Raw genomic sequence first — 23,742 nt, forward strand, 5'->3', positions numbered from 1 at the left:
GACAGAATAACATTTCCATCCTTCACCTAGGACCCTTAAATTCCTCGCTTGAGCAAGAAAGTGTGACACCATCTGTATGGCCCCCACACCAGACACCTTTACAAGGCCCGCCTCTCCAGACCATTCCTAGTCTCCGAGTCCCACTTTTACAGGGTGGGGCAAATTTAGGAGACACTGGGTAATGTGAGGTCCCTGGTGATGTGTTCTCCTTCCTGGTCTCCAACATCATCCGGAGGCTGATAGCCAAGACCTCTCTCTCATCTCAGCACAAGAAAACTAGAAGTAAATTATCAAAATATAAGCAAAAAAAAAAAAAAAAAAAAGAGCTTTAACCATGTTTATGACCTTAAGTGCAAAAACAGCACCTGAATAGTTTAATCTGAAACAATCAATTAGATGAATCTGGGGCAGGGGATCTAGCTCAGTTGGTAGAACGCTTACCTGTCAAGCATGAGGCCCTGGGTTCAATCCCCAGCCGCAAAAAAAGAAAAATAAATAAATAAATAAATCAGATGAATCTAATCTTCCCTAGACTTAAGAAACTAGCCTAACTTTTATTTCTTGAAAACAGGCAATATTTTCCTGTCTGAATATTTGTAAGGTTCTCTGCTACAGTCAAAAGAGAGGGAGAAATGGAAACTCAGGGTCACATCAACAGATTAATCACATTTCTGACGTCATGACACTTGTCAGTGTTACTCTGCCTGGGGCTTCCATTTAGTTTAATAGTCGTTCTTCGTTTATTTTCAGTAAAATGACGAATACCTTTAAACCTCCTCACCCAACCAGCAACACAGTCACCAGCATCTCTGGGCTTCCCGGCAGCTCCTCATTCCATGTCAAAGGTAATCGTTGTCTTGAATTTTGTGTTTTCCAGTCCTCTCTCTATTTTTTTTTTTTTTTTTAAGGTTTTTAGTTGTAGATGGAAACAATACCCTTACTTTATTTATATGCGGTGCTGAGGATCGAACCTGGTGCCTCACACAGTAGGCAAGTGCTCTACCACTGAGCCACAACCCCACCCCACCCTCCCCTCCTTAAAGACGTGTTAAGTATGTATGCCTAATTAAATAACGTATTACTGAATTTCATACGTCTTCGAAATTCATAAGGATATTTTACAGGATGTCATCTCCTGAAACTTGCTTTTCTAACTCAAAGAAGCTAAAAATGATCCACTACCAAGTTGGTGCATGTAGCTGTATGTTATTTCTCCTGGCTGGTGTGCATACGGATAGACCATAATATATTTACCCATTCTCCTTCTGATAGCTTTGTGTTTGTTTCAGGCTTTTGCTACTACAAAGAAAATTTCCGTGGAATTCTTGGGCAAGGAATTGAGTTCACCATGAACATATAACCAAGAGTGGAACTGCTGATTCCCAGGCTGTGGGAATGCTCAAGTTTGCTAATTCCAAGTCAATTCCCTAAGTGATTGCTCCAATATCCACCCACCAGCAAAGTCAGCGGGATTTCTCTGATCTCTACACGGTATCGTCCAACTTTTTAATTTTGCTAACTGGATAAGTGTTGAATTAATAAATGAATCATGGGGAAACAAAGGATTGTTCACATCAATTTTCAAAAAAAAAATCTGTTCATCTGATGACTTAATATATGACTGGTTTTCAACAAATGGAACATTCTTTAAAATGCTAAGAAGGAAAATCAAAAAGTAGTCTTCTATAAAATGTTGAAAAAATCCATTGAAATTAAAACCATTTTGTCTGACATAAATCACCATAAAACATAGTTGGAAAACATAAAATTTTGTTAAATGTCATAAATTCACTCAGCCATTTATTAACATGAAATTGAAGAAGAATAATCTAGAAAAGGGATCAGGAAACTTTAAAGGGGAAAGTAGTAAATTTTGCTCATACTATTAAATATTCCTTTGTGATTTTTTTTTTAAAATTTCATCCTTTTAAAAAAAAGAAAAAAAATCCTTCTTAGCTCAAGAGTCATACAAAGACAGATGGTAGACTGGATTTGGACCATGAGCCGGAGTTTGTAGATCCCTAATCTAGAATGACAAAATCAACATGAAATTCCAAAATTGGTGCTTTTGCTAGATTTGTATGGGTTAGCTTTTAAGTGACTTTTAGTGAACTATCATGGTTTCAATGCAAAACAAAACAGTCTGCTAACTACTTTGAGGAAAATATCAATGAGAAAATAGCAGACTTATCAGACACATTGGGCATTCATACGTGGGCAATAAAATGAAATAGAACCCTACTTCACAACACAAAAATCAGTTCACACACGTAAAAGAATGAAATGTGAAAGGCAAGCTAAACAGTTTTAGAAGATGGTAGACTATTCTATGACATCTGTTTGGGGGAGGGTTGTTTTTAATTTTGTTTTTGGTTTTTTGGTTTTGTTTTGCTTTGTTTTATACAGGGAATTGAACCCAGGGTCACTTTACTGAGCCACAACCCCAGCCCTTTTTATTTTTCATTTCAAGACAGAGTCTCACTAAGTTACCTAGGGCCTCGCTAAATTGCTGAGACTGGTCTTGAACTTGCCATCCTCCTGCCTCAGCCTTCCTGAGTTGCTCAGGTGACAAGTATGAGCCACTGCACCCAGCTCAGGGGAGGGATTTTGAAACAGTACATAAAATACATCAACCTATAGGAATGTCTGTTAAATATGACAGTATTTATTTGTAAATTTCTATTCACCAAACTGTATCTCGACTGGGGCTGGGGATGTAGTGGTAAGATACCTTGCTTAGCATATGCAAGGCCCTGGATTTAATCCCCAGCACTCAAAAGAAAAAAAAGTCTAGACTAACAACTGAAAAATTAAGAAGGGTTGATGATCTTCGAAAATCACAATTTTGCAAATGTCTGTGTCATCATTGGTTCAGGTAGGAATCTTCATTGGATGCAAAAACTAGAGGGTAAAATTTTGATAAGGAACAAGATATTCACAGTCTCAAAGAATCCCCCACAGATTTCTTATTAACTACAAAGGGAAAATGAATACTCCTAGTGGATAAAGCTAGAAAATATAACTTTATTTAAAAAAAAATCAGGGCCGGGGTGGGTAGCTCAGTGGTAGAGCACTTGCCTAGCATATGCAAGGTCCTGGGTTCCATCCCCAGCACTATGAAAACTATAATAATAATAATTTAAAATAACATTCCCAAGAATGGGCAACTATCACATGCTTCCCACCAGAATGGTGTCCCAAGAAGGACACATCAATTCTATGGTGTTTTTTTTTTTTTTTTTTTTTTTTCCCACCAAAACTGCATAGCCTGAGTAAAGTGCTGAGGAAACTTTAAAGGAACCCAAATTGAGGGACCAAAGACAAATGAATTATCCTAGGCTTTTCAAAACTATCAAAAGACAAAGAAGGGTCGGTGTGGTGGCACACGCCTGAGTTGCCAGTGGTGGGGGAGGCTGAGGCTGGAGGATTGCAAGTTCAAGGCCAGCCTCAGCAACTTAGCAAGACCCTTTCTCTGAATAAAAAATAAAAAGGGCTGGGGATGTGGCTCGATGGTTAAGCACCCCTGGGGTTCACTTCCCAGTACGAAAAAAAAAAAAAAAAAAAAAAAAGACCCGGAGGGGCTACAAAACTGTTTCAGATTAAAGGAGACTTAGGAGACATGACAACTAATTTCTATGTGATCCAGGATTGGACCAAAGACCGGAAAAAAATGAATGACCTGAGCAGGCAGCCAAATCTGAATCTGAACCATGGACGAGACAATTGCTGGGTATCAGTGTTACATTTTCTGTTTTGATAAATTTAAGGCAGTTTTGTAAGAGACCGTCTTTGTTCTCCAGAACTATACATGAATATTTTTAGAGATAAAGGAACCTGAAGTCTTGAAAATCCTCTCACGTGGTTCAGAAGAGACACATTGAGACAGACAGACAAAGAAAGGACAGATGATAAAAGGAACGGGGCAAAATATTAATACTGGGTGAATCTGCAGAGAGGCTAAATAACAGCACTTGTGTTATTCTTGTAATTTTTCTATCAATGTGAAATTATCACAAATTAAAAAAAAAAAATAGCAAGGCAATGTTCCCATCTGAAAAGCTTATCTACCGTATGATCCCAAATGCAGGAAGTTCTAGAAAAGGCAAAGGCGTGCAGGCTGCAAGACCAGCGGATGCCAGGAGTCTGAGTGTAGGGGCGAGGCAAGGAGGGACAAACGGGCAGGGCATAGGAGACTCTGGGGGCTGTGACGGTGGACTGTGTCACCATATATTTGTCAAACCCGTAGAAGACTGGGTATGGTGTCACACACCTGTAATCACAGCGGTTCAGGAGGCTGAGGCAGGAGGATCAAGTTCAAAGCCAGCCTCAGCAATTTAGTGAGGCCCTAAGCAGCTTAGGAAGACCTTGTCTCAAAAAATAAAATATAAAAAGGGCTAGGGATGTGGCTCAGTGGTTAAGTGCCCCTGGGTTCAATCCCTGGTACCAAAAAAAAAAAAAGAAAGAAAGAAAGAGAGAGAGAGAGAGTGCATATTCAACATCTGTGAGGCCTTGAGTTCAATCCCCTCACACACCCCAAAACAGACAAATACAGGTACAACACAAAGAATGAATTGTTGCGTAACTATGGACTTTGGCTGATAATAATGTATTGATACTGGCTCATCAAGTCATCACTTCTAAAGACTATACCCCACAAAATGTTAAGGATAGTGGAGACTATATGAGGCAGGAAGGGGACACAGGAACCTTGAACTTGCCACTCCATGTTTCTGCAAGCCTGGAACTAACTCTGGAAAACAAAGTTAATTGATTTCCTTAAAAGTGAACATAAAGAGAGTTGAAGAAAATCCAGAGTATTGGAAAATGTATTCGCAACACACAATTGCCAAGGGACAGACACCCAGAACACAGTCGTTCCTGGGTATGGACAGGGGACTGGATCCAGGGCTCTCCACAGATATCAAAATCCGAGGATGCTCCAGGCCCTTACATAAGACAGTGTATGCCTTACACATATCCTCCTCTTTCCTTTAAATCGTCTCTAGGTAACTTGTCATACTTAATACAAAGTAAGCATTGGGTGGCTAGTTGTTATACTGTATTGTTTAGGGAATGATAGCAAGTGCGGAGTTGAGCACAGGTGTAGCTCATGTGTAATGCTTCTCCCAATAATTTCAATCGGAGTTGGTTGAATTCATGGATTCAGAGCCCTTGGATATGGAGCGGACTCTATACAGATTTTTCCTATAACATCTCAATAGAAAAATGGACAGTGAGCTGGGGATATAGCTCAGTTGGTAGAGTGTTTGCCTCTCAAGCACAAGGCCCTGGGTTCAATCCCCAGCACTGCAAAAAAAAAAAAAAAAAAGAAAAGAAAAGAAAAGGAAAATGGGCAAAGGGTGCAAATAGGGGTCTTATATAAAAGAAAACCCAAATAACCAATGAAGATGGGCTCGGCTTTTGCAAAATCAAGGAAGTTTGTGTTAAAACAGTGAGAAACCTTTACTTTCTGAATCAATTGACAAGAACTAGGCCTAAGAAGAAAACCTGCTGCAGCGTCCCATATTGCAGTGCAAGAATTCCGTTCCTGTTCCACCATAAATCCTGCTCCGTGGAGTTCAGTGGAGTCTGTTCTTGGACTTGAGAGCTGCAACACTTCTCCAGGCCTGCAGCTTGTGCAGACCCCCACCCACCAGAAGAAGCAGTGAACTGAGTTTCATCTCAGAACTCCAGTTTCAAAGGTGTTTACAGATGCCCTGCAGCTGCCTGGCCCAGGAGGACAGACTCAGCAGGAGTGTGTGTGCACAGGAATCGGCATCGGGGATCATGGCCATGCAGCTGGACTGGATTCTGCTCACAGCCTGCTGATGATTACGTCTCACGAGCATAGAAGACATCTCATCCATTCATTCAACACATGTTCACTGAGCACCTACTATCTTCTGGACACTGTTCTGATGAGTTCCAGCAGGGCAAAGTGGTAATGGCTTTTCTCTGCCCCACACTAAAAACTTAGCTGGAAGAGCCAGTGGCTGGGGTGACTTGAGAGCCGGAGTCTGGAATCTTCTGGAGGTATCTTCATTCACATGTCTGACGATCTGCCTTGAAAGAAGCAGAGAACAAAAGACAGGCTGATTAGTTTTATGAAAAAAAGTTCAGGAAGAGTTAAGAGGAAGGCAAGAACAACATGCCAAAGAAGTTAAAGGGAGGCACCAACTCGAACGTTCTCTTGGGATAGTGGACCTAGACTTGAGAAATTATTCGATGGAGGTTGTCAAGGAAAGAAATGAAGCCCAGAAGCAGCTCTATCATGAACAGAATGAGAGAAACAGTGCAGGAGATTCTGGGCACTCAACTTTGCTATGAAAAGAAGTTGGATGATCTTAAGAAACTACTGGAAACTTCATCTTCACAATGTGCATGTCTAGATGTAGAAAATCAATTCCCCGAGGCAGGAGGTTCTATCTGGGAAAGGAATGAAAACAACATACAAAAAAACTGGGGGAATAGAAAAAGCATTTTGAAGAAGAAATACTCACCCTCCAAAGACCCAGGGGGAAAAATACAGTGCAAGCTGAACAGTACGCAAGGGTGCAATTTTTACAGGCACAAAACTATTGACAGCAGTTAAGAGCATCAGAGTGCTTCGATGAGAAGGTGGATGAAGCTGAGAATTCAAGATAAGTCCCAAATCTGTGCTCTAGAAGAAATGGACATTAGAACATCCTTGTCACTTTAGAAGAAATGGACATTAGAATATCCTTAACAGATGAACTTGACCTAACAACAGAGAGGCTGGAGGAGGTCAATGCTGAACTTCTCAGGGAGAAAGAACAGAATGTGACTTCACTGACGCCCTTCAGTCAAGGCCTGTCCTCGACCCATCCTTCTGTTGGAAAGAGTCATGGCGGTTTTGGGGTGAGCAGGAGGTGTTTGGCGGTCATTGGCCACACGTACTGCCCTGAAATGACAGCGTGCAGAATCATGACAGCGAGCTGCTACCCAGCTGGAATCTAGAACCTTTGGAGCTTCTCTCCTGGGATCTACGGATAAGTGAAGGTCCACTTTCGGAAGCCTTCTGAGAGCATGGCGAAAATTTGGAGACAAGAATACGTGATCTGAATAACAATGACATTTTATATGTGAGACATGTTGCATAGCATTTTAATTGTCTCTCACTAAAACTATGATATGGAAACTGTAGGAAGAAGACATGTTTATATTATAAATGTATAATGGAATTCATATAATATTGAGTCTGTCTCTTGGCATGTATAAGTAAATAAATACTGTTGTGTTATATGTAAAAACAAACAAACAACAACAACAAAAAACTAGGCCTGACCATCCCAAGCGTTGACAAGCTTAGAAGTGCCCTGACTACAGAAGTATCAATGGGTACAGTTGCTTTGGAAAACAGCTTGGCATTGTACTCCTAAGTAAATTCCCACAAGAATGCACGTCTCTGAACTACAGGAACTTTTGCAGAATATGCCCGAGAGCGGAGTTCATCAGAGTCAGATTTGAAGAGCCCAAAAGGATGTCTATTTACAACAGTAAGTAATGATTGTTAATTAGTAAATTCTGATTGTTTTAGTCAGCTTTTTTGCAGCTGTGACCGAAAAACAGAACAAGTTTATCTGGGGACTCAAGTTTCAGAGGTCTCTGTCCACAGGCAGCTGGCCCCATTCCTGGGGACTTGAAGCAAGGCAGAACATCAAGGTGGGAGAGAGTTGCAGAGGGAAGCAGCTTCAGACATCACACAGGTGCAGACAGCTCTGTTCAAAAAAGACAAAATATCAACCCCAAAGGCATGCCCCCAGGGACCCACCTCCTCCAGCCACACCCCTGCCTACAGTAGCCCCCACTTAATCCCATCAGGGGATTAATGCACTGATTAGACTAAGGTTTTCAGATCCCAATTGTTTCAACTCTAAACCTTCTTGCATTGTCTCACGAATGAGATTTTGGGAGATGCCTGAATGAGATTTTGGGAGATGCCTAATATCCAAACCTCAAGAATGATAGGATATATTCCCACAACAAAATAGTTTAGAAAATGAACAAACAACTACTCACAACATGGATTCTTACAAGTATAATGTTAAATGAAAGAAATATGACATATGAGAAGACATGCAATAGGAATCCATCCATCCACATAAAGTTAAAAAAATGATTTTAACTTGCATACATGGAAACACCAAAAAGAAAGGTGCCAGGATGCAGGCTATTTCTAAGGATATGAGAAGACAAAGGACTCAGAATTTTGTTTCTATTTGTTTGTTTGTTTGTTTTTGGAGAGGGGAATGGTGCTCACAGTATTTTGTGCATTAACCCAGGTGGTAAGCACACAGAAACACCCTTTATAAAACATATATATAGCTTGTATTAAACCAAAATATATATGTAGTGTGCTTTTCCTTATTAACAAATATAGTTTACAACTAAAAGAGAATAAAATTATCTTTGTTCTATAATATACTCAATACACTAAAAAAATCAAATGCATTACACAGTTTAAACTCATAAAGCAAAACGTAAACTTCAAGGAAATGTAGGTAAATGAATGCCTCAGATGAGAGTTCAGCACCTGGAATTAGTTTTCCAAACATATAAGGAAAAAAAACATGAAAGAAAGAGATGGGTGGATTTTATTTCATAAAAATGCAGAAGATCTTGTAGGCTGAATTATTAAAAATACAATAAAAGGCAATATAAGGGCAATCAACATTTGGGGAGGGGGAGAGACTAGGCAATGTAGGAGGTGCATCCAGCTTTTGAAAGTATGGGCTGAGGGCACGAGCAGACTTCAAATCACCACCATTGATTAAATGAAATGTTATATCAGCCCCTTTTTTGATTTTTGTTTTTTTTTTTTTTTTCAGCACCAGGGATTGAACTCAGGGGCACCCAACCATTGAGCCACATCCCCAGCCCTTTTATGTATTTAATTTAGAGACAGGGTCTCACTGAGTTGCTTAGGGCCTCACTAAGTTGCTGAGGCTGGCTTTGAACTTGATCCTCCTGCCTCAGCCTCTTGAGTCACTGGGCTCTTTTTTTATTATTGGTACTAGGGATTGAACTTAGGGGTGCTTAACTACTGAACCACATTCCCAACTCCTTTTTAAATTTTTTTATTTTGAGACAGGGTCTCACGAAGTTGTTTAGGTCCTCATTAAGTTGCTGAGGCTGGCTTTGTATTGCAATCCTTCTGCCTCAGCCTCCCGAGCCACTGGGATTACAGACGTGCACCACCGTGCCCAGTAATTACAGCCTCCTTGAAGTAGACCTCCTTCTAACCTCCTGAGCCTAGATACTGCGCCAATGGACAGCCAACAGGCAGAGTTTTTTGGGTCTCCCAATTCTGTTCTCTGAAACTGAAGTTTTGGCATCAAGACATAAGGTAGAGCATCTGCTAACTGTCTCTGATGTGAGGATCCAGAGAGTTTGAAAGTGACAAGTTTGAAATCCTGGGATCTTAAACAAGGATGCTTCTCTCATTGTAGATACAGTTTAAAAAGACTTTTCAAGGGCTTTTAAAAATATCAGTGGAGACGGGGAAAAATGTCCCGGAGAACATTTTCATCTTACTGAAGGAGAACTACAAAACTGAAATTAGTAAAGGAATTTCAAGAAGATCAAATATAACATCAATTAGTCTAGTGAGGACTGGATATAGCTCAGTGGTAGAGCACTTGCCTAGAAGGTATGGCCCCACTTTGGATTCCTAGCATTACCACAAAAAAAAAAAAAAAAAAAAAAAAAAAAAAATTAGCCAAGAGAATCAACTTAAATCTCACAAGTATATTTATGGTGGTTATAAATGCACTTGGGACTGTTTGATGCAATCAGGAATACTCTGTAAGTTTTCAGGTAAACCATGGTTGGTAAAGGGCTCTCGGCCTGGTGTGATCAAATTATAGTATTGACTACATTCTTTCCAAGGATACCTACTTGTTTCTCTGGTTGGGTCTTTATCCCTTCTACCCTGTCCTGAGGGTGTGGCCCGCTTATCCTTCAACTGATCCAAGTAGTCATTTTGGATATAAAGGGATTAGCTAAAGACCAGGTAGTGAAAGAATTTGGATTCACCACTTTAACAGGGATAATTTATCATTTTCTTTTCCAGTTTTTCTTTCATTTGATATAATTCATTCCCTTTCATTCACACAGATTTTTAAGAAAAGCAGCTGTCCTGAAGTGGACCAGTTGGCAGGAAAATTTTATCATCAAAGATAAAGGTGGGAGAAACTCATTGCTTATGAAAAATACTGATGTACGTGGTTAAGTTGTATTTGTATCTCTGGGGCTATCCTCGGCTTGCCAAAATCTTATTGTCAAGATATTTCTTTCTCTCTCTCTCTTTTTCATTTTCTTTTCTTTTCTCCCTTCCTTCCCACCTGCCCTATGGTATTGGGGATTGAATCCATGGACCTTCTACCACTGAGCTACATTAATCCCCAGTTTTTAAAATTTTTAGTCTTGAGACAGGGTCTCAAATTTGCTAGGGCTCAATTGGTAGAGTGCTTGCCTCAAATTTGCTGAGGCTAGCCTCCAACTTATGATCCTCTTGCCTCTACCTTCTGAGTAGCCAGAATGGATCATACCCAGCTGAGTATCATACCAGCTATGACATTTCTATAGATCACATAAAAAATGTATCTAGTTATTCAATGTATCTAGTGTAGAATGTTCTCAAGAATCATTCTCATGAATGCTAAGAAGAAAATAAAGAATAAATGAATCAAAGGCTATTCTATTTAAGTAAGATGACCTTAGGAAGGTTTCTCTGACAAATCAATTCAGCCCAAATTTGGGGTGTGACATTCAGGAAGTTCTTTGGGAAACTGCTACGTCTTGATTGGATGATGTTTATTTGTTCTTAGTTGCCCAAATTCTCTGAGCATAGACCTGTAAAATCCAGAGAAGACTGAGGAACATGCATTGTAAATGATAGTTATTATTAGTTTATTACAATAATTGTATTGTATTATGAATTTTATAGATGCAATAGCTTCCCCATGTTGTAAGAAAAAAAAAATATTCCAAACCCCTGAGGGGCTTCTTGGTATTTGTAATTAAAAATGGGACTAGGAACCCCCAAAGGAGCAGACATTTCTCCTACAAATTCAGAAAGTGCATGACTGTTTGCTTCAGTTCTCTCGTCTATCAATGGGAGATAATGGGAATATTAACAACTTCGAGGGTTTAATGTTGTTACATTGATATCTATTGAGTCACCTCTATTGAGACACATTGAACCATATGCCAGGCAAGGCCTCAAACCACGGAAATGTATTCATTCACTTAATCCATAACAACTCAGTAAACCAAGAACTATTTTTAACAGCATTTTACAGCCTAGGAAAGTCAGGCAGAGAGGAGTTGAATCTAGAAGCCCTGGACCAGGACGCCGACCCAGACAACTTGGCTCCAGTTCCTGGAGGTGCTATTGCGCGGTTAGCCCTGAGCCTAGCACACAGGAAGAGCCCAATAAATCTATAATGGTGCTGGAGCTGATGGTGGTACCTGACTGACTACCTTTGTTCTAAAGGCAGGGAATTCAGCAAAAATAAAGATTAAAATCCCTGTTCGCATCTGAGGGACACAATTAAAAAGTAAACATACACCACGTCAGCTATAGGTGCAATAACTTCTCCCATTCAATTGCGTTATCAACTGTAGGCAGAGGCTGCTCCGGAAATTCTGCTTCGGAAGAATTTAGGGTAGCCAGTTTGTCCGAAAAGGAAGTTAGGGAGTGTGCTTGCGTAGCCACCTTCGTTTACAGCATAGCAAAATAATGCTTATTTAAATTGGGGAAGTTTCGGGGTTGCTGGGGACTGTGGGGCAGGGGAAAGTAGCAGGCCACCCCTTGGCACGCCAATCCGCAGCAGAAGCTACCCGGGCAGCCGCTGCAACGTGAGCTCCCCTCCCGGAACCGCCCCATGAGCGGGTCCTCGCCGAGCCCCAGCCTCACCCTCTCTTTGGCGGCAGATGGTCTGTCCCGTTCTCCGGCTAGTTCAGGTTCCGCGCTCCGAGTCACAAAGCGCAGGGTCACGTGGGCGGGCCGGTGCGCTTTGTGACGCCACGGCCCCGCCCCTCGGCCCGCCTATCCGCGCACACCGGCCCCGCCTCGCGCGCGCCGCCCGTGCAATCCCTGCTTAGAGACCCCGGAGTGGGTCGCTCGCCCGAAGCCAGGCCGCGTCCGCCATAGTGCCTGGCTTGGAGGTGTCGCCGTCGCTGGGTGAGGGCCCGAGAGCGGCAGGGGGGCAAAACAAAAAGGGAGCCAGCGAAGCCCTCACCGCCGCCCGGCCGTTTCCGGGCTCACTGTCGCGGTTCTGGGCCGAAAGGCGACGGGAGCGAAAGGCGAGAGAAGCGCGAAGGATCCGGCGAGAGGAAGCGTCAGGGAGCCTCGGCGGTGTCCCCGGGGTCCGCCGAAGCCACCCGGCCGCTGGCTGGGGCCCGGGGTGGTGAGGAAGTGCTCCGAGGCCTCGCTGAGGCCCAGCGCCGGCTTTGTGTCGCGGCGGCGGCGGCGGCGGGGGGAGGCGGAGCTCGAGCCGGGGGCGGCCTGCGGAAGGCCTCTCCTCCGCCGACCGCGCGCCCTCGGCCTCGGCCTAGGCCGCGGGCCGCTCGCGGCCGCCGGCGAGCAGGCGCCAGGGTGTGTGTGTGGGGGGGGCCTGGGCCTGGGGAAGCTGACGCCGGTCGTCCGGGAGCCCGCAGGAGGCGAGAGGCCGCTCGAGGACTCCGGCCTAGGCCCTCTCCCCGCAACCTTCTCCCGGGGCCTGGGTCACCCCATCCACGGAGAGAGACCAGCCGGGAGGTGCGGCCGCGCCATGGACCCCTGACCCCGCGGGGGCACCCGGACTCTAACGTGTGGACTGACCGCTACTGACTGCACTGCCGGCCTTTAGCATGAGCGAGGGGGACCCAGCCGGGTGACACTGTGCCCGTTGGCGGATTCTCGATTCCCCCTGCCCGGTCCTCGTCCTCCTCCTCCCACATGAAGCGATTCTGAGTGCCGGGGGGGTTCTGGATTATTGTGCTCACGAACCCCTGCTTGTGGTTGGGGGGTATTTAATCTGAGGCCTTAGGGTCCTCCGGTGTCTTTTGAGTGTTTTGTGTGTGTACATATTTTGCTCTTCCGTTTATAAATATACATATATTGAGAGTGTCCACGTCTCCTCGCTGAACCTTAGGAATCCTTTGGCACAATGTCCTGTGTGCATTATAAATTTTCCTCTAAACTCAACTATGATACCGTCACCTTTGATGGGCTCCACATCTCCCTCTGCGACTTAAAGAAGCAGATTATGGGGAGAGAGAAGCTGAAAGCTGCCGACTGCGACCTGCAGATCACCAACGCGCAGACGAAAGAAGGTAAGGGCCACATGGGCGCCAGGTATTTGCTGGGTGGAGATGGTGGATAAGTGGTCGTAAGGTGCCTGGCAGAAGAGTAACCGCCATTCTCGTTCGTTCTAATACTTCTGGTACGACTTTCATTGATAGCCAGGGGTTGCAGCAGCCGACCTTGGAGTTTAACTGCCCCGTTTGATTTCTGCATGCTTGGGTCTTCTGTAACGGGCCAATCCAAAAAGTTGAAAATCCGGGTTCTTCGCAGTGTTTTTAAAAATAGGGAGGGTGGGTCGAGAGAAGGGCGACACATGTTCTCCAAGTTTTTTGGGTGCTTGCCTTGTGGCATTTTCTAACTTGCTTTTCATCAGAATGGGAGGAGAGCCTAGGCAAGGTTTCTTTCTTGTTGAGGTCATAGTAGACGAAACGATTTTGGAGTTTAATAGCAAATGGTGCGCCCCCCCCCCCCATTTATTTATTTATTTACTTATTTTGGAGTTGCCTGAGTTGTGGAGAAGGGATCCTTGCTTTAATATTTTTAAAGATTTTAATCAGTGTTGGAATTGTTTTTGGAATTTGAAATGTTCTGATGTCACCACTCTTGTCTTCTGTGTGAATTCCAGAATTTGTAATACTGTAATTAAGTAGATGACCTCTCCCTTTATCATGACTCTTAAAATTTAGCAATTCAGTAAGGCAGAATACTGACATTTCTTTAAAGTGGTATTTGCTAGACTTTCTCTGACTCTGAAAAATAGTGGGCTTCTGTCGTGTGAGGACAGGTAAACTACTGATTAGAATTTTTTGAGTTCTTTCTCCGTTTTAGAGATATTTTATAATATTTGAAATTTAAGAGTAAATATGTGACCCAGGAGTCTTTCTCTGAATCTGAGCTTGTTTTGGTTTCTTTTTCTCAGTGTAATAATGCTGATGTGTAGTTTTCAAGTAGATCAGTCTTCAGAGCTTTATCGTCGGGATGCAAAGAAATGGGAGTGACATTCTAATATGCTTAGGGTAGTTTTTGATCAACCAAATTTGGGTTAAGGTATGGCATGAGGTTTTTTTATTTGGAAATGGGAGGTTCCCACCTCACCTCTAGTTTAGTAGATAGAGTAAGTTTTGTCATGTAGAAGACCAGTTTTTCCATTTACAGTGCAGACATAAGTATAATTGGCTAAAGAACAGCAGTACTGGCATATCATGACTCAAAAATCATTCATTAAGGGAAAACTTTATTTACTCATATAATATGCAAAAAAATATTGTCTGCCTCCCTTATTTTTTTAACAAGTGTCATACCCTTTAATAATTGTAATTATCTGTAATACCCCTCTATTTAGGGAGAAGGGAACATTGTTGGTCATCATGAACAGATGAGAAATACATTTTTGAAGTCCACCAGACATATCCCTTAACACTGTAGTTGTAGGTCACAAAACAAATGGGTTTTAAGAGTTTTAGGCCATATTGCTATATTAATGCATATTTATGAGAGGTAAGACAATGGAGGTGAAATTAGAGGATATTAAGGCAATTTTGTCTCATACAATGCAGTTTTCATTTTTGCCATTTTGAGTTATGTGGGGCTAGGCTTAATCCATCTTGTCTACCTAGCAATTATAAGCAACAAAATTTTAGACTGGAGAAATTTAGGGTTGAAGGAAACTTGTCCAAAAATTGGAGAGTTTTGTGACTTTGTTATTTTTTTCCCTAGTCCTGGAAAAATAAATATATGATACATAATCCAAACCCTGAAATCCAGGAAAGTCCTTTGCCCAGCAGCATGTTTTATTTCATTTGTTGTGTGAGCTACACTTTGCTGGAGAAAGGTTAATGTTAGGCTGGTTAAGAAAAAAGAGTAGGAGACAAAATGTGATTTCATGCAGTTGTCATACTAAAGGGTAAAGAGATACCGTTGATAGCAGTGTAGAGGTAGCAGCTTCATGAGTTGTGAGAAATAGTATCCATTGTTGCAAGGCAGTTGGATAAGAATGCCACTTGGTTTTAGCACTGTTCAGTAAAGTTGCAAAATAAATGTTTATAGTGTAGGCAATTGCATTGGAAAGAATGTTGAGCTCTGGATCATTTTATTTTCTGCTGTGTTTCTGCAAAACATTCCTTATAGTTATGTGTTTAGGACCCTTAAATCCTGGTAATACTAAAATGCTTCGATCAGAATTTTATTTTAGACTTAAGTGTCCTGTTTATTTCTAGACCCTTTCTGAATCTCTTCATTTCTCAAATTCATTTTTCATTCCATCCATGCCATTCATGTTTTGGGGTCAAAACTTATGCTGGCAGGTCCTTTGAAGCTAAAAGACTACTTGTTAAGGAGTTAAGTGTAAGATACTTTGGGGGTTAGAAAACCATTGTAATTCGGGTAAAGTGGTCAGAACATCTGTTTGAAGGGCAGTGGGGCACTTGACCTTTTAGTATTATTTACCATAGAACTGTGCAGATTAAATTAGCAAATTGTCTTTGAAAGCTAGTGTGAACACATTTGAGAATTGTTACAAATTCAGAAACTTCCAGTCAGATATTTGACATATTTTGGTTTTAGAATTAACTTTTTAAGGTTATTAAAATCCCTCATCCTCCCACTCCCAGTTTTTCTGGCTCAAATTGCTTGGAATTTGGGATTGTGACAAGCTACCCAGCATAATGATGATAGTCTTTGGCATGCCTAATTCTGGGAGATTGCGTCATTCTAATTGGGTACCTGTGAGATATTAGCAAGTAGTTGAAATATACTGATAAGAACCCTTGCCTGAATAATTTAGTTTATAACAGGGAATAGTAATAGCATTATGACTAAAAATAATAAAGCTGGATATACATTAAAAACCTAAAAAGTCCACACATGTAATAAGCTTGAAATAATTGGAAGAGAGATAACCACTTTGTGCTGTTATTTAAGTGAAGCAAATAAGCTTAATACCATTAAAAGGGAACCCTGATATCTGGTTGTGGGATTAAGAGAGATGGATACATATTTGCATCTCTAATGAGTTATTTTTTCTTTTTGGTTTACCAAGATGCCTTGGCGAATCTTGTTACCATAGTTAAGTTGTTTGTTTCTTACTACTGTAAATTATAGACAGTCCAAGGAGAAAGGAATAGCACCCATTCATTCTTTCTCAGTTTTCTCAAAAAGTGGCACCATTTGCTAAAATTAGGAACCTAGGAATTCACGCCTCTTTCTTTCTCCTTCATCTTCCCATTATTCAACCCATTGGCAGCTGTGTCATTTCTATCCCAGGAACACACTTGCTCTCCATTTCTCTCTGCCGACACATTTTCTCTACCTGCACTGTGTAGCAGCCTCTTTATTAATAATCACCCCACTTCTACTCTTCCTTATAGCTTATTCTTCACATAGATGCCATAATTTTATTTTTTTAAATTAACTTGATTTGTTTGTTTGTTTATATATTTATTTTGTCATACTGGAGTTTAAACCACTAAGTTAAGTCCCCAGCCATTTTTATTTTTTATTTTGAGATGGAGTCTCAGATCCTCCTGCCTCAGTCTCCCTAATAGGTAGGATTACAGTCACGTGCCACATGTCCAGAATGGTTTTCTTTTACAACATAAATTGTAGTCACTTCACTGAAAATCCTCCAGTGACTTCCTTGTACTTAAAAGCAAATATAAATCAGTGTATGATCCATACCTTTCTATTTGTTTTTTGTGGCATTCTTTTGTTTCCTCAGCTCTTCAGTTCTTTCTGTGTCCTTTTTTCACGTTTTTCACTCTGCCTAAAATACTCTTCATCTAGCTTTTTTGTGTACCTTGCTGACTTCTCAGTTGTGTTTTGTTGTTGTTGTTTTGTTTTGTGGTACTAGGGATTGAACAAATTCTGCCACTGAGCTACATCACCAAACCCTTTATATTTATTTATTTTTTACTTTTTTATTTTTTGAGACAGGGTCTAGCTAAGTTGTCCAGGCTGGGCTGGAACTTGGTGATCCTTCTGTCTCAGCCTTCTGAGTAGCTGTTATTACAGACCTCTACCCCAGAGCCAGCTGCTTCGATATTTAAAGTTACAAATGTAGGTTCCTTAGAGGGGCTTTCTTTAAATCAACATTCTATCCAAAGTTGTATCTATAATTATTCATTATATAAAAAGAAAAAAATTATGTTCATAATGTCATAATTTAATGCATATTCTGTCTACTCCAGTAATAAGCTCCATGAGAAACATGGTTTGGAATATTCAATTCATTTTTAGGGACTGGAAGAGGCAGACTATCTACATTCTAAATAAGCTTTTCCATATATGTTAAACATTTCTAGCTAAATTCACTAGGAAATGGCTTAGTCTTAATGAGATTTGGAGTTCCATAAAGTAGAGGTACCAGATCTAAGCACCTGCTGACACCATTTGGTGTCCTTCAAACAGAAGCCCCCTCATGGCTTTGGACATCTGATTTAACAGTATTAGAAATGATGAAAGGAACATGCAGTTATTAGCACTCTTTTGTGGCTATGTTCACTGCCCACAAAATTTGTATTTGGTTGAAGTTGTCTAATTCTTGAGTACTTACCCAAATCCCCAAATAGAAATTTGACTCTTTTATTCCTTTATTTACAGAATATACTGATGATAATGCTCTAATTCCTAAGAATTCATCCGTGATTGTTAGAAGAATTCCCATAGGAGGTGTTAAATCTACAAGCAAGACATATGTTATGTAAGTATTTTAAAATTTTCATGTATTTCTCAAAATAGACCTTTTTAAACTTTTTGATCCTATTTATATCTTTTTATTTGTTCTGATTTCTTCCCCTGGTTCAGTTGACTTAGTCAGTAGTTTACAAATAAGAACTATTCTTAGGGAAATTTTTTGCTGTTTTCTTCACCACAAAAATGAACGTATGGTATAAATATTACATATTTTGGCAGCATTGAGAATATTTAGAAATGCTAATTTATGCTCCTTATCAATAAGAGACTTTGGTTAGGAGGCCATAGAATATGTAGGATTCATGAGCAGAACACTAGAATCGGGCTTAGGTTTGACTTTGTTTATTCCATTATGCTACCAGTTGTGTTACTTTGGGTAATTTACCTAAAGTGTTTGGCACCTCAGATTTCTCTAAAACAGGGATATGATATAGTTGGCACCTATGTCCTGGGATTCTGTGTCTATAACTGCAGATTGAAAAGATTAGAAAAAGAAGTTACTATAATAGGTCACATAATGATTTCTTCTCTATTGACCATGTGCAGACTTCTTGTCTACTCCTCAAACAGTACATTATAATAATTGTTTATATAGCATTTACATTGTGTGAGTTATTTGTAGTACAGGAAGATTACATACATTGTATTCATATATGCCATTTTATATAATAGTCTTAGGATCCACATATTTTAATATCTGCAGGGTTTGGGGATGGGGGTCCTAGGTCCAGTTTCATGAATACCTAGGTTCAACTAACAGGGTTTTAAAAATTAAATACTGTTAACCATATGGTAAATGCCCATTATTGAAATAAGAACACAGCATTCTCTCAGGACTAGTCTAGAGCTTATATTCACTAGAAGGGTACAATTAAAACTTCAATTTCTCAGCTTTCTTGCAACTTTAATACCAACAACAGAACTAAAAATATGTGAATAAGGCAGCAATTTGGGCTATTTAAAGAGTAGTGGTTTTTACTGAGAATTTACATAGCTTTGTTTGAAATTTTGGCAAATTCTGCTTTGGGTCAAAGAAAAATTAGGGAATTTGCTGGTCCTAAGAAATGGAATGTGTTTTTGAATTAAGGTAAAATAGTCATTTCTTAGAGTTTTACCTCATATGGGCAAGTGTTCTAAGATTTTTCTCATTAGTTAGTTGTAAAGTTACATTCTGTATCTTGAAATTTGAAGGTCCTCTTGTGTAATAACTGCAGAATAGTATCAGCTTTAAAAAGCTGAATACCTTTTTGTGATTATCAAGTAAACTTTGTGGTATGCACTTTTAACTGAAAATGATATCAAGAATTATAAATTAAGATGATGATTTTAAGAATTAATCCTATAACCTACTATGAAATTACATTTTTACCATATGCTTTTTAAAAAAAATCGCAAACATCCCATTTCTCTGGATTTTTTTTTTTTTTTTTTTTTAGGTTGGGAAAAGAATAATTTGAAGTACATGGCAAAATAAGTTGCCTCTTAACAGAAATTGCATGTTAATTCAAAATACATAGGATTTTGTTTATAATAAATTTACCTCAAAATGTGTCTTTGTTCAGCAAATACTAGAAAATGAAATCTCTCCCTCCCAATTTTTTTAACCTCAGGACTTGCAAAACTACATAAACCTGAAACTAAAGCTAAGGAGTTAAAAGTTATATTTAGCAACTAAGCCCCTGTTTACTTTCCTGTATGAGTTAAAGAAATGTCTTTTTGGATTTATTTGTATATTTTAAACATCAAATTGTCCAATTCTGCATTATCATTTAACTTACTCTTTTTAACTAAAATACTATTCTCAGACTAAGTTGCTTCTTCCTGGGAGTAGAATTCTTGCTCACTCCTTCGTCATTGTTTTCAAACTTTTTAAAAATGAAAATAACTATTAACCTGTCTTCCCAGATTTGAAAATTAGATTTGGGAGGATAGCAGTTTCTCAGGGATCCAAATCGAATGGCAACAGCAGTAGTTTTGCTTTAAGAAAATAGGTATGGAAATTTTTATGTAACTCTATTAAAAAACTAGAGAATTTTCCAAGTATGGAAACATTTTTTAAACCACAAATTTACCTTTTGAAAGGTGGTAAGGATTAAGTCTTTGTACTAAAGGAAAATTGTGTTACTAAAAACATGTGATTAGCAATATGTATTAATGTTTATTAGCACAAAAAATCATAAATACTAATGTTTTAAAATTTGTGAAAATTAATGTGAGTTTTTGTTTTTTGTTTTTTTTTAGAAGTCGAACTGAACCAGTGATGGGAACTACAAAAGCAGTATGTAAAAACACAATCTCACACTTTTTCTACACATTGCTTTTACCTTTATAATGTTGCAGTGAAGTAAATCATTTTTAGTACTTCATATCCAACTGATCATAGTACATATTGTAAATAAAATGTATTTTGGTGACAGCTCAGTCAAATATGGATATATGTGGCATAATTTGCACACTTATTCTGTAGAAATGGGAAGTTTGTGCCCATAATACTGTTTCATATTAAAAATAGAATTCTCCCTGTATGACACTGTGTTGTACAGTAATGTATGATCCTTTTTTAGATCGTATAGGTTTTACACTAATGAACATGATAACATGTTCTACATCTGTCTGTCTATAGTTAGTATTTTGTATGTATGTACAGGCTGTTGTGTGCTTTTTGTTTCTTGCAATAAAAAAATGTTTGGAGTTGTATATTTTGCCATTTTCACGTTGTATCACTTAGTTTTTGTTAGTTTCCCCCCACCCCCTGGCTGATTGATGGCTTTCAAAAATGCATTAGCAACATGCAAAGCTTACATTAAAGTTTGCTGCTTTCTCTAAGTTCAAACACGTAGAAAAGAGCTTCCCAGAGACCATTGATGCAGCTTTATTATTTATTCTTGCTTTACTTGGCAATTTGGAGCTCCTGTTCTTTATGGTGTATTATAAAGTAAAAACTACACCCTTCTCCCCATGAGTACATAAATGTCTCAATGATTTTGATGATTTCATACAGTTGAGTATATTGTTTTTAAAATTTAATACAAGGTCTTCAACTTCTATCTAGCTTGTTCAAATGTCCAAATGAAAATATTTCCCTTTTTCATAAGATACTAAAATGCTGCATTAATCGTAGGCTATTGAAAGCTGTAGGTTATCAAAAGTAACTCCTCTTGACCAGGGTAACATCTTAATTTTTATAATCCCAGATTAACCTTATGTGTGACACTTCTTTGACTTTAAGCTCTTAAGTAAAAGGTAGCAGCATTCCTAAATTGTGAAGTGAAACATCTGTTCCGGAATACAGGTCTATCTTAATTGAGTTCTGTTAACTTGATGGTTCTCTAAACATTTTACTGCTCAGGCTTGATATTGTACACAATGCAAGATGTCTGAAATCTTCATTTAGAATTTAAGGGTATTGCTTGCTATTTCATTTTATACTTTCAAAGTACTACTGATCTTTGTATATGAGGCATTTCACTAACCTTGGATCTCTGGATCTTAAACATGATAACGTAGAATATCTGAACTTTGGACTTGTTCTCTAAAGTATATGGCCTTTAGTTCTGATGGAACTAAATGTAGTGATTCAAAGATCAAAAGTCTTAGTGTTTTGGGTTGGTTTTTTTTTTTTTTTTTCCTTCATTTTGGATATATGGGTTTTTTGTTTTTTTTGGTTTTTTTTTTTTTTTTTTAAAGCATAATGCTGTAAAAACTGTCCAAGTTTCTGTTTTGCTGGTGATTGGTTTAAAACTGATTTTTATGTATCCAAATGCTAGCACAAATTAGATTGATTCTCCTGGTGACTGTAGTAGTAAATGTAACACGTTTTGTATAAAGTACATTTTTATATAGTATTTAAACTAATTCAGATGAAACTTTATTTCTTGAAAACAATTATTTCCTTTTTGTTTATTAGCATGTGTATAAACACAAAATCACATGTTCATAAATAAAGTTAACATTCTTTTAGCCTTGTGTGTTCCCTGGCATGTCTGTATTACATTTATAAGAAGCAGTTTATTTTAAGCTTATTTAGGCTTCTCTTTTCTTTTTATTTATTTTTTTAATACTTTAAAATGGTTTTAGTTTTTAGCTAGAATTATCTGAAATGGAGATATTAGATAACTTGTTATCCCCATTCTTTATCTGCTTGGGGTGCATTGGCTGACATTTAGGATGAGAAAGAATATATTCATCAAGCATAATTTGTGCTCATCTTAGGAAACTTAATGTGGATTGTACACATTCACAAAAGCAAAAATAAATAGAGGTACAGGACCAACTTTTTTTTTTATCCTCATTAGTAAACCTATACACTTTTTTGGTAATTTAAGGCAAATGTAATCAGAAATAGTTGTTTTTATATTCCCCAGCCTTGTTTTATTTAGTCATCCCTCTGTGTTAGTCCTTCAAAGCTGGGTGTTCTTGCTGACTCAAAATAAGAATTACATTTAGGATCCTTTAATTTCAGACAAGTATACTTGCATAAAAAGTTTCAGGTCCTTGTTTCCAGAAATACCACCGCCTGATTAGATGCACTGAGGTGGGTTCATTTTCATGATGATTATAGTGCCCATAAGTCACTTTGTGTGAAGACCTTTTTTTTGTTTTTTTTTTTTTTTGTTTTTTTGTTTTTTTTTTAATGTGGTAGATTTTCCTTAACATTAATATCTTGGTAGTATGTTACTGAGAAGTCACTATATTGACATTTTAGTACATACAAATTTCTAATCATTTAAAGCCATTCTTTGTCAACATTTTTCACTCATTTCTTTTCACCTTACTATATACAGAAAACAAAATTGGATGCCTTTCTAAATTTGTATAAATTTGACTTCTTTGCAGATCATAACATATTTAGGAGCTCTAGCAGTTTGATGGGAAAACTTGATTGAGGTGCAGTTGCATGTGTGAAACCTCTTTCAACTCAATAAATATATGATAGTGGCAGAAAGTTAAAAATAAAAAAAAACAAAAAAAACAACAAAACAACCTAGCATAAAAACAAAAAGATCTTTAGTGTTAAGAGTAGAAAGATATTTTAAAACATTTTTGTTTCAATGGTAAGAATATAATGGCTTGCTTTCTCAGGAATCATTAGCATTCCTATTTTAGATAGTAATGAACTATTTTTAAAGGCTATTTGTTTCATTGGATAGAAACATTGTATAGTTGATTGGGTTGACAGCAAGTTTTTCAGTCCTTGGTAGTTAAACTCAGATAATTCCTGGTTGACATAAAATGTAATCCTTTTAAAATAGATTGAATAGGTTGGAATTCTGTATAATAGGATAGTATATTTCATTTCATTTTCCTGCTATCCTTGAGATTAGTTCTTAAAGGTAATGAATGCTATTTCAAAGCCGAGCAACTGGGTGGATTGTGTGGTTGATACGCTTTAGGAATGTGGGATTCGTACATTATGAACTCTTTACAGCCCTTCAGTGTGAAGCAAAAACTCTTTTATCTGAATAAACACCAGAGTAATAATACCCATCAAATTTAAAACCCTTAGATATTTGTAAGATGTAATGTAAATTTAGGCAACATTATTTTTCTTTACATTTATTGAGTCCCTTCTGTGGTGAGCTTTGGCTAAGAACTCATTCTGAAACTGGTTGCATTTCTATTTGAGGTTTTGAATCATGCTGCTTTTAATACTCTTGGAAAAATATCCAATGAAGACTGCCTTTGATCTAAACATCTTGTTACATTCTCTCCATTTTAGACCAAAGTTCTGACCAATAATG

General features: G+C 38.7%; 1 protein-coding gene across 5 annotated transcripts in view; it reads left to right on the forward strand.

Annotated features, from left to right (window-relative positions):
• Positions 1-13,175: 13,175 nt before the first annotated feature.
• RBBP6 (RB binding protein 6, ubiquitin ligase) overlaps positions 13,176-23,742 on the forward strand; it is a gene marked incomplete at its 5' end in the record, with an annotated part of 30,139 nt that continues 19,572 nt past the window's right edge. For all 5 annotated transcript variants that reach the window (XM_079121145.1, XM_079121142.1, XM_079121144.1 and 2 more), the window contains 3 exons: positions 13,176-13,341; positions 17,909-18,008; positions 20,243-20,279. In XM_079121145.1, the coding sequence (XP_078977271.1) occupies positions 13,176-13,341; positions 17,909-18,008; positions 20,243-20,279 (303 nt within the window). The remainder of the gene's footprint in view (positions 13,342-17,908; positions 18,009-20,242; positions 20,280-23,742) is intronic.

The sequence above is a fragment of the Sciurus vulgaris genome (genome assembly GCF_902686455.1).
Source record: "Sciurus vulgaris genome assembly, chromosome: 18".
In the NCBI taxonomy this organism is placed as follows: domain Eukaryota; kingdom Metazoa; phylum Chordata; class Mammalia; order Rodentia; family Sciuridae; genus Sciurus; species Sciurus vulgaris.